The 11,602-nt window shown below is 42.6% G+C and overlaps 1 protein-coding gene across 6 annotated transcripts in view; it reads left to right on the top strand.

Annotated features, from left to right (window-relative positions):
• Nucleotides 1–488: 488 nt before the first annotated feature.
• Nucleotides 489–11,602, top strand: part of carmil1 (capping protein regulator and myosin 1 linker 1) — a 31,225-nt gene continuing 20,111 nt past the window's right edge. Inside the window, exons 1-4 of one of the 6 annotated variants that reach the window (XM_019350845.2) lie at nt 489–636; nt 717–1,027; nt 4,825–4,922; nt 8,802–8,852. In XM_019350845.2, coding sequence (XP_019206390.1) covers nt 988–1,027; nt 4,825–4,922; nt 8,802–8,852 — 189 coding nt within the window. In that variant the 5' untranslated portion in view covers nt 489–636; nt 717–987. Of the gene's footprint in view, nt 1,028–4,824; nt 4,923–8,801; nt 8,853–11,602 lie in introns of all 6 variants that reach the window. The other 5 variants (XM_019350847.2, XM_019350846.2, XM_019350848.2 and 2 more) reach the window with 5 other exon arrangements.

Raw genomic sequence — 11,602 nt, 5'->3', positions numbered from 1 at the left:
ATTTTTTTGCAGAAAATTTGCTTTGTGTGTGTGTGTGTGTGTGTGTGTGTTGCCTTGAAGGATTGAAGGCCTTCAACACAATCTTCTCTTAGGGTGGCTGTATCCCAGGAGGTAGAGCAGGTGTCCAGCCTGCATGCCAAATATCCTTGGGTAAGATACTAACCCTGCAGAGCTGCTCCGTATCCATCGGTGTATGAATGACTGTGAGGGTTAGGTAGAAAGCACCTGTGCTGAAAAAGCTCTGAAAAACACTGTTTGCGTGGATAGGTGAATGAGGCAAGTGTTGTATAAGAACCAGTGCATTTAACATCTTACATGTGAACTGGTGTTGCCTCTTCACTGCTCAGACTGTAACTGGTGTACCATTCAGTGCATATACTGGTACACAGCTGTGTACAGTTACACTGTTGACGAAAATAAAAAGAGAACTCGCTCATCACAGTCTAACAATGTCACTTATATGTGCCATCCTAGAGGAGCTGTACTACCTGTGCAGCCAAAGAAAGCGACTGTGCAGCAGCAACTGGACACCAGGTGTCCCCAGTCTCCCATTTTTCGCAGCAAGAGGAATCCTGCTGGAGAAGTGAAGGAAAGAAGGGCTGACTGAAGTGTGAGTGTGTGAAGAAGTGCGTCCGCGTGAGTTGTTTTCACACACGCCACTTTCGGGTACTTTTCAAACTGAAACTACTTTTAATCCGTTTTTTAAACTCCTCCAGGTTTCCTTCAGTTGCAGTGATGCAGACGTAAAGTCAGAGTGCGCGTGTGTATGTAGGCATGTAGGAATGGATGAAGACAGTTGCAATTAGGAAAGCAGGGTGGCGACAGGTAGCCATAGATAAGTGAAGAAAACGGACCTACACCTTTACCGCATTACTTGCCGCTTCCATCGGTGGAAGTTCCGCACAGCAGCCGCCTTTCTTCTCGGGTCTGCCCGCCTCTCCTGTCCTCTCCAGCGGATTCCTCTTGGGTGTTTACTCCGGTACAATCATGTCTGAGGAAACAACGGATTGTCCTAACGAACTGTTCGGTAAGGTAACGATAGCGGGGTTTCATGTTTACGCCAGCTGCCTGACGCGTGTACTGGCGCTGTTGTTGCCCTCAAAATAAAAAAAAAAGTTTGGAGTTAAGAAGTTAGTCGAACTGTTTTAACGCAGCTCAGGTGGCACAGACGTCTTTAGCTGCAATGATTTAAAGGGAACACGATCAGATCACTTACCTCGCCATGTAAAACCCTTTAAAACTTAACGCAGAGATCTTATAGCGGTGACGTTGTGTTTTTTACTCGCTTTTAAATCACTACGAGTCACTTTGAGACTCTCAATAGTTACATAGAAGTTGAAGTTTTCTAAATATACGAGTGTTTACTATAAAATCTGGGGCAGTGTTTTGGAAATACTGAAGTGATTCATCTGAAGGCAAAAAGCTGCTCATATTAAAATCACACTATCTTAAGCAAACAACACTGTCCTGCTAACACTGGATCACACTGCTGATTGGCCCTTTTATTAACAGGTGAAACAATCTCTGGTTTTCATAAGTTCATTTCTGTAGAAATAAAAAAAAAGTCATTTTCATGCCCTGGGGCTTTGGCTGGCTACCTGAGAGTCTCTCCTCTGCTGCCACTTCCTTATCTGAAGTGGGGGAGAGGGGTGTGTCTGTGAAATTCCTTTGGGTTGTGGGATATTATCAACACTGACTGCCTGGATGACTGAGTGTCAAAAAGAAGTGTAAATCACTGCATTTAGCTGGACAGAGTAGCATGAACTGAAATAAAACACCTTGCTGATACAGCCAGACAGCTGAAGGTCCATGTGTTTGACCTACATTGACTTTTACAGGCTGATGTTGGACTGAAGCCACCTGCAACCTATTTTAGAACCAGTGTCTTACTTTCTGACAGTTTTAGAGACAGCAGTGGGCCATGAGGGTGGAGAGGCCGATAAAGGAAAAGCTTGAAAAACCATGAGGTCTTTCTGTTTATTAGCTCTCCATTAGCACACTCAGATACTGCGAGATGAAGCTGACTCACTACCCCGTGCTCTCTGTTACGGTGTCTGCAGACCAGTCTCACACTGTATATCTCTGCACTGACTGATGAATGGGACTTTTTGTTGGCAGCCCTGCTGTTGGTTTTAACAGGGCAGGCCGACCTGATGCTGCTCATCGTCGGTAATTTAAAACTAGGGGGAAAAAAGCTTATCAGCAGAGCTCGTTAGGCCTGACCTTTGTGTGCACAGAGACTGAACTAATGAAAAGTGAGGAGGATCAGATGGTGGGTGATTACATGCCAAAAGCTGTGTGAGAAAGTTCAGCAAAAATACGGACACCCACTCAGTTCTTGTCTAATTTTTAAGCAGAGTTGCTAATCAATGGTTTTCATCAATTTTAAAAATAAATAACTAGTTTACCCATATGAAAGTAGACACAGTCCATCTAATACCCAAAAATGCCAATAGTTCAGCATTTCAGAACCACATATTTCCCTCAGAAGTTGGTAGAGATGAAAAGCATTGCTGACAAAGAGAGACTGCTGGACTTTTGTTTATGAGGTGGCCACAAATACACCAAAAAGTATCAGGTGAGCCTGCTTTATCTTTGTATTCAAGTATTCAATGCAAGTATCAATAAAGAATGGGTTATTTTAAAGAGCTGTACTAGGACATGTTACAGTACAAGTCCTGTTAAAGTGGCAACAAGTCAGCTTGTGGAATTTCTTCACTGCTAGATATTCCACAGTCAGCTGGCATTACTGCAAACTAGAAGGGTTTAGGAGCCACAAAGGTCATGTAAAGTTACAGAGCGAGGTCGCTGAGTGCTGAGGTGCATAGAGCATAAACGTCACCAGCTGACTCATCAGCATTAACATCAGCTCCAAAACTGTGCACCGGGAGTGTCATGGCGTGAGTTTCTATAGCCCAGCATCTCCTGTAGGTGTGACATTTAGGGGGCAGCACTCGTGTCCATATCTTCAATGTCTCTAAATGAGAGCTTATGCTGTTTATAACTTCTGGCTATGTAAATACATCACAACCAACCAGGTACTGTTTAGGTCAGTTCAGGTTCAAAGCAGGAACTGTGATTTAAGTCAAAGACAGAACAAGTCTCAAGCTCTCAAATCATAAATGACAATCTGGAAGAATTAGTTGTATAATTTCTTTGCAAAACCTGAAAGGATGAAGCCGTCTGCACAGTATTTAATGCACTTTCAGAAAAAAGTAAAGACTTAATAAGTTATACTTTTGGCTGAATTTTTGCCAGTGTGAACTGTAAGTGGAGAGCGAGAGCAGACGTTTGTTTAGATTCAGCATGTCGCAGGTTGTTACTCTAAACTAATTAGTCTGCTGGGAAGTGGAACGTGTTTTTTATAGGACCAGGTTGGACGGAGGGAGAAGTCCATGTGTTTCTGATCAGCCTCCACGCTGCTTCATGCTCTAATGTTTTGATCCTCCTCATGACCTCATCGTGTGTCTGGGTGGAGAACAGCATGAAGGCAGACCCGCTGGTTACGGGAAGCTCCAAGTTATAATGGATGAGGAAAAGCTTTAACTGGACTTTTCTCCACAGAAGTGCCACCAACCAAAGTGCACTGCACAAAAATGAAAGGAATGATTTTGGATCAGACTACAGCATTAGGTCAGTCAAACTTCTCGGAGATCGATCTGCTCAGTTAAATAGCAGAGGAAGTTGTTAATGAAATGAACAACAGGTGCACTAGAGGGGCAGCGATGAGACATCCCCAAACACATTCATAATTTTACAGCTGGATCAGCTGATATTAATAGCATCTTGGCGGGCCACAATAAGTTCTGCTGAGACCTTTGGAGTTGCTCAGTAATCCAGCTCTCCACAACTTTTCCAGAACCACTGCAGACACAGCAGATCGAGGGTTTCAGATCCTGTTTGCAGACATCATTAAAGCATAATACCTGCAGGACTACAAAATATCATTTGGTGTGATTTGTCCTTCTTTTGGTGCACATGAGCCTCCCGTCTCAGTCGATGCTGACAAAGCAAGAGATTCATGCTCAGGAATCCGTCCTGCTCCAGCACAGCTGCGCTGGCGACCTCGTTGTTGAGTATTCATAATAGGAAGCTTTCACCTTTGCTTCCTATGTGATTCTCTTACGTAGACATATACTTGTTTAAAGTACAAGTCTCTATTAACGGAGAGCCTCACTTCTAACGTTTCTATTCTCACTATTTGTACTGAAACTCGACGTTCATCCAGAACATCATGCAGCTTCTCAAACAAATGAAATCATTTGCATGATCATCTGGAAGTAATTCCAGGTCAGTGAAAGTGGAGTTTCTGTGGAAGTAAAGAAATATACAATCTGCATTTACACTCAGCCTGTCGACACTAAACCCTCGCAAATAAAAAACAAGTTCTAAATGATTTATTCTTTTTTCTGTGTGCATAAAAACATTATAGCTACAGGCTGTTAAATGTTTGGTGTCTGTGTTCACGGTGCAGCCTTCCATTACTCATGTTCCCCTCTGCAGGTCATTAACTTTAGTCTACTCTCTCCACAGGAGACACAACAAGATGCAGGTTGACGCATAATTTGTCTTTTAATGATTGCAAACCACAAGTCAGTTTGTAGCATAATGATGCTTTTTTTGTTTTAATTAGTTATTTATATTTTAAGACTATCTCAGAACACAATTCCTCATTAGTAAAGGAGACAGGAACGCTAACAGGACTGGGAAGCATCTGCAGGCCACCAAATCTCCCATCCTGCTCCTATTGTTGTGTAATACGTTGTAATGGGATCCCTCCAGCTGTTCTGCTGTCAATTGTCATGAGTTTTTGTGTGTTTGTAGAGAGTGTGCGGGAGGCGGTGGGACGCAGGGTGAAACTGACCCTGAGGCGCAAAGTCCAGCTGGAGGTCAAAGGTGACAAGGTGGAAAACAAAGTGCTGGTAAGTAACAGCTGTTTAGTGTTTTTTACTGTATCCACGTGTACTCACAGTTTTTGTTAAACGTTTGTTTTTTATGCCCTTTTTGGCATCAGGAATGTCATATATGATAGGTGGGAAGCAGGAAGTGTCACTGCTCTTAACCCTGGAAAACACAGTAAGCTGAGTGTGTGTGGACATGTTGCTACAGGAGCGGGAAGATGATGAAGCAGGAAGTGCAGGCCGAAGGTTTATCACCACACGCAGCAGTTTGTATTTCTGTAGGAATTCATCTTCTTATCATCTCAATACTTACTCAGTATTTATTTGAATAAGAGAAATACAAAATGGTGCTCTCAAATACTCCAGATGTTGTGCGAGGAGTGCTGCACAGGCACAGTGTTTGTGGTCATTTTGGTTTTTTAGTTGCCTCAACACGACCGTAGGTTAGCAGCAGCCAGTGACTGATGAAGGCCAGCGAGGGAGGATGTCTCTTATGATCGGTGCCATTTTTGAATTATATATCACAACAGAGCAATTCGCACCTTTAAAATAAAACTTCCATCAGCAGTGTTGGTTCTGATGTGAGGTTTTCTCGTCGGCTCGTATGTGGTTGTTAAATGTTTTGTTTGACTGCGGCGACAGCAGCTCCGTCCGACGGGAGCTGCTGCTGCTCTGAGTCACATTGGGAGCGCTTCCTTGTTTGGGTTCGGCTTCTCTGCAGCTCTACAGCTGCAATCTTTAAAAACTGTTAAAACCGATGCACAGCTTTTCCTCTGTTTTAAAACTGAGCAGCCATCCTGAAACTTTTGTTTTGATTAGCGATGTCGGAGCAAACAAAAGAAGGAATGTTGCTTAAGTTGCTTAATTGCAGAGTGGACGTGTTGTGAAATGGGCCTCGGCCTCATGGTCGAAGTTCAAGAGGTGTTGGTAGAGCTTGATGTCAGGGCTCTGTGGTGCTGCTGTTTCATGCCAAGCTGGAAAGCACCTCCTTATGGACACGGCTTTGTGAGTGGCGACATTGTCATGCTGCAACAGGAAAGGAAATGCCTCAAACGTTTGGCACCAAGTTGAAAGCACGCCGTTGTCTAAAATATCATTATGATTAACTTTGTTTTGATTGAACAAGCTGTGCTAAGATCACGGGCTGATATTTAGAGTTTGACCACTGAGGGTTTGGGTATTTTTTTACTGCAAGCCTCATTGTACGAGTGCTTTTTCCTTTTCTTTGTGTTCTTTTGTGTAGGAATCATGGAGGAATTCCCACACATATTGGGGAAGTCCTGAAATGAGGAAGTGGTGCAAAAATGAGGACTGATTGTTGGAATTTTTTGTTTTGTGATGTTGCTGCAGATATGATGCAGCAAAAGTAAAACTGTTTAATGAACTGTTCAAAGACGCAGCACAGAGTTAGGTGGGTGTTACCGGGTATCTGGTTTCACCTAACTGCAGGTTTGTGAGCTCAGCTCTGTGTGTGAGTGTGGGAATAAGAACAGACAAATGAGTATCACCACGTCTGCTTAAAGCTCGTCTGCTCAGCTCAGGAGTGCATTCGAGCTCATTTCATTTTTTTACGTCTTTAACACACTTTTTTTCCTTTGGCCACATACCACGGCTCTGCAGCCCCTGTCAGGACTTGACTGAAGCAACCCACTCACAGCCACAGGGTGTTGGGACACACACACACCACATTCCACAGCTGTAGATCAGCAATTCTACCCTATAGCTATAACTTCTTGAAATGAGCCAGCTCATGGTAAAGCGTCCGTAAAGCGTCCGGCTGGGTTTCTTTTCATTTGTGGAAATTAAAGTAAAGGACACATTTTTCTCCTGAACTCCAACCCAGTAAAAATCAATCTGTGGCTGTGTCCTGCATGTCAGCACCAGGAATGAGTTTGTTTGTGAAGATGTGGGTCTGTAGTTTACCTTTGTGAAACCACGACAGCTGAATGTTGACACTGTTGATGTCTTTTGCACCAACTTCAATCATCACTAAACACCAGTTAACAAAAAACCTTATTCTGTTCTGAGCTGACACACAAAAGCTACAGATTATAATTTTATTTATTTATTTATTGTTAATATTTGTGTCTCAGGACTGAGAGCTGGTGACCACCTAAATGTACCCTCCATATCCACATGACGCCAGTTTGTGTGCAGATTATTTTAGTTGTTACAACTAAAAATTGATCATTTCATCTCAAATAATTTAATTTTTTGTGCCTTTTGCACAAATCTGAAGCAGTGTTTGAACATGAATATCTTAAAGACTTTTAAAGATAAAAGCCTGAAAACTTCAGGACCGATACATTAAACATGCCCGAGTCATTAAAATATGAAGAAAATCGTCAAGCGCTCAATTCTTGAACATCAATGTATAAAAAAGGCCTGAAAATGGATTTCAAACAGACTTTGGACCAGAAACTTTTTATGTAAAATTGGAGAATTTGCTGTGTTTGTTGAATATTCTAATAGCTGAAGTACAGGGATGATCCAGAGTCACAGCCAGATCAATCTGAGAATTCCACTGAGTGGCCTTTATTGACATCTGCAGTATCTTTGAGCATTTACAGGGAAAAACAGTAATAAACAGTGATAAAAGCATAGGTTGCTTATATCCATTTATTGTTTCTGGTTTTTTTATTACAAAATCCTCAATTCAAAGAGCACAACGAGCTCAGGATGAAGCTGCAGGCTTTGACAGCACTTTGATGCACTCAGGTTCAGATGCTTACATGGACGTACTCACCTGCTCGCTGCGCGCTCGCCTGCAGAACACCTGAACGGAGACATTTCCAGACTTTATAACCCGAAACAGGTCGTTCTGAATTTCCTGCAGGCCCGCCCCTCGGCCCATTGTCTGAGACAGACAGCCAGCAAGGACCTCGCATCTTCTTGGCTCCTCTCTGGCGTTAGCAGATGTGACCTGGAGTGACCTCACTAAACTGTACAGCGGGTTACTGTACGCGCCACAGCTGGCTCGGCCTCCTGTGGCATACAGCTCGCTTTCGCTGCCCCAGTTTGTTTCTTATAAAATCATTGCAGTGAAAATGTGACTACAAGGACCATTTAAATTCCCACCATTTCACACCATAATTCATCAAACATCTCAAAAATAAGTCACTAATTTTGCCTGTAAGAGTTAGTCTGGCCATGGCTGAGCGAGCAGCCATAATGTGCACTTGCTCCCCGCCAGGATTGAGGTTCAACACGTGGTGAAAGATAATGTGTATTATTATCCCACTCGGCTAAAAACCCTCTCCAGAAGTCGGGGCTGCTGCCAGCTTCTCTGCGAGGGACAATACACAAAGCTGTTGGGACCAGGAGAGACTGCTCTGCTCCAATCTGGACTGAAAATGACAAAATTTCCTTTATTCTGTTTATTTAGTTTTTGTCATTCACCATTTTTTCAAGTGTAACATCATCAACGCCACAATTACTGTTCCAGCCTCAGGGAGTCCATTTTTTCTTCTTCTTCTTGTTATTATTATTATTATTATCACTGATACATGAAAACACATTTTTTTGCCTGTTTTATTTAAGGGATATGGTGATTTCTTGTTGGGCACTGATTGTACTCCATTACAGACAGGCATAGCTGGAAACTCAAAGGCCAACCTGCTCTTTGGCCATTGAGTTTTTAGGTTAAACATCTACCACACAGCCTAAACTGGCCGTGTGGTAGATGAATGTAGAGCGTGTAGAACCGTATGGATGTGTGGTCAGATGTGTGTAGTCTAAAGCACTGAGTGTTCATTAATTAAAAAAGGAAATGTCTTAAAGGAAGTTGTAAAGATAAGCACTGACTAAGTACTTCCACATGTTTTCATTAATTTCAGAAAGTAAGAACTTCTTCATCTTCTTCATCCTCACCTGTTGACCGTTGTCTGTCTTTGTCCTCAGGCTTTGGCGTCACATCGAGCCTTTCTGCTCACAGCACGAGTCCCCTCTAAGGTTAGTAACCCCATACAGCTCCACACTTTTTATTTCAGTCTTTGTCTTTGTGTTTTGTGCTAAATCACAGTCTTTAACAGGCTTTTACCGGCTGAATGTCAGCCTGTTCGATCGGCCACTGTCACGACAGCATTTTTACTCTCGGGCAGCCTCGCCCCGAGCATGACTGTAGACTGTATTAATCTGTATTTCATCACAAAGTACAGCTATGTTTCTTATTAGTCACACATTATCTCCAATCACACCTTTGCTTGCTTTGCTGTGTATTAACAGGACCTGTTTATCTGTTATACTCGGGTGTGTTTTGATCACCTGATTGGCCCGGCTAATTATCCTCCTGTTCATCCCGGACAGCCACAGCACAGGTTGAGGTTAACATTCAGAAAATTCCCCTGCATAAACAGTATGATTCCCTGATAAACACAGTACCTTTCATGGTTTTTGTTGGTCATATTGAACGTTACAAACCCACATTTTTGGTTTATTTCTCTGTTTATCTGAGTTGTCGTGTCTCTTCTCCCCGTTCTCTCGCGGTTTCCTGCATGTGCCTCTCTACACAGTTGAGAGCAGGTCTCAGCACCATATGGAGACATTTGATAGTTTTACCCACAATGCAGCTGTGAGAAATCAGCCTGTGGGAAAGAAAAACAGTGACAGGAAGAAAAGTTCGACCTAGAGGGCGAGAGGCAGGGACGGAGAGGAAAAACATTCTGGAAAAAGAGTTTTCTTGGACTCAGACTGAGAGAGATACGAGGGATCGTGAAATGTTTACGCCGCTCTAATTTTAGGCTGCCTGGGCACGATACGGAAGAGCAAACTTGACGTAAATCTGAGGAAAACACCTCGGACTCACCCACCCTCGTACCCATTTTCAGCTGAATCCTGAATCTTTGCGTTTCCTTGTTTTAAGTTTAATAAACTGTTTTTAGAACTTCCAGCTCATCACAGTTCTGTATAATTAAAAAAAGAGAAGTAGCTCTGTGGTTAAACACAGTTTCCAAGATGCTTCCTTCTTGGTAGCATCTATTTTCATTGCTCCCTGGTGACTCTCAAGGGTTTTTTTTTCTTTCTTTTTTCGGGAGCTTCTTAGCAATGAGTGTGTGAATCAGGCCAGACAGAGACACAAAGTCTGATTCAAAGTGAAACTGAGTCCTGGGACTTTGCTCAAACTAAAACTAAATGGCTGTTTGGCTCCAAAATGTGAACCGACCCAACTGTCAAACACAGAAATTGTGACCTCATCTTTCTTCTAGGCAGAAACGATGTATATGTTGGAAATATGGCTCACGATTAGGGATGGGTATTGATAAGATTTTCACGATTCCGATTCCATTTTCGATTCTGTTTAACAATTCGATTCTTTATCGATTCTTGTTTTTAAAAAAGGAGAACACTAAGGTTGATTAGCTTAGAACTTTGTTTTATATCTTCTCTTTGAACGAGATAGAAATTTAGGAGTAACATGGCCTTACAAACCCAGCAGTGAGATCTTAAGAGATCCACAGCCTATGGCTCTTCAATGGGGTGTCACAGGGTCCCCAGGAAAACAAATTGTAAATGTAAAATAATAAAATAAATATTCTTCTGCAGCAATAACAAAGTATAACATAAATTATTCTGTAGCAATTACACAAGAATATCCAGTAAGTGAATCCACATTCACTTACCGAAAATCGGGGCAAATGGGTGCAAGCCTTTGACCACAAACTTAGTCACTGCTCGGTGACATTCGTCTATCCTGGCCTGAAAGGAGACGCTACCGGTAGACTGCAGCGACAACTGCCAGCCAGACTCTGTCTGTCTCATCACGGTCACCTAAATGCACAGTAATGGCAGGTTTTGTAATAAGGCAGATCGCGCTAACATAATATGCACTGTTAGTTGATTATTTACCTGCTGCATTAACGGGAGAGGACGTGCAAACGTTACCGCTGCTGCTGGGTTGAGATTCACGAGTCCGGAGCGGAATTAAAAACACGACATTCATTTAAGGTCATCGCGTGTTTTGTGAGCAAATGCTTTTGCATATTCGTAGTGTTTCCTCCTTTAAATGAAATATCTACTTTGCAAGTATAGCAAGTTGCCCTGTTGTCATCCGTACTCGTAAAGTATGACCAAACTTTTGAGCGTTTGAGCCGCCGTGTTTCCTGCCAGGTAAATGACGCTCCGCAACGTGGTGACGTCATTCGGGGCGACTGGAATCGATAAGGGAATCGTTTGCAAAAATGGCAAACGATTCCAAGGAATTGAAACAGTGGGAACCGGTTCTCAACAAGAACCGGGTTTCGATACCCATCCCTACTCACGATTGTGGAAATCTCAGCCATATACGATGTATAGAGGAAGATATAAGACGAACAAGCCGACGAACACAGACACCACAAAGAAACAGATCCCTGCTAATCAGTGCAAACTGACAAAGTAATAAAGTAATCAAATTTTCCTCACGTCTTGGTAATGTCACCATATTATCTGTCAGATAATTTCATTAATGCACCCAGACACAGGTAACCAGAAGCATTAATTCATCAGTACTTTTGTTTGTATATAAGTTTGTGTATAAGAAATCATAACAAAATAACTGAGTAGACTGATTAAGTTTGTCTCTGTACTTTTGTTTGAGAGGATTTCATTTCTACCACAGTACAAACACAGTGCAGAGGTCCGCTTTAGTGCCTCGGTGGAGCTTTGAGCCTCAGCTGTATCCCAGCTGATGAGCTGTTTGTTTCTGCTGTGAAGTTGGACAGTCT

The sequence above is a fragment of the Oreochromis niloticus genome, linkage group LG22, assembly GCF_001858045.2.
Source record: "Oreochromis niloticus isolate F11D_XX linkage group LG22, O_niloticus_UMD_NMBU, whole genome shotgun sequence".
Classification (NCBI taxonomy): domain Eukaryota; kingdom Metazoa; phylum Chordata; class Actinopteri; order Cichliformes; family Cichlidae; genus Oreochromis; species Oreochromis niloticus.
The sequence above is the reverse complement of the archived record's forward strand: the minus strand, read 5'-3'. Positions and strand labels throughout refer to the sequence as shown.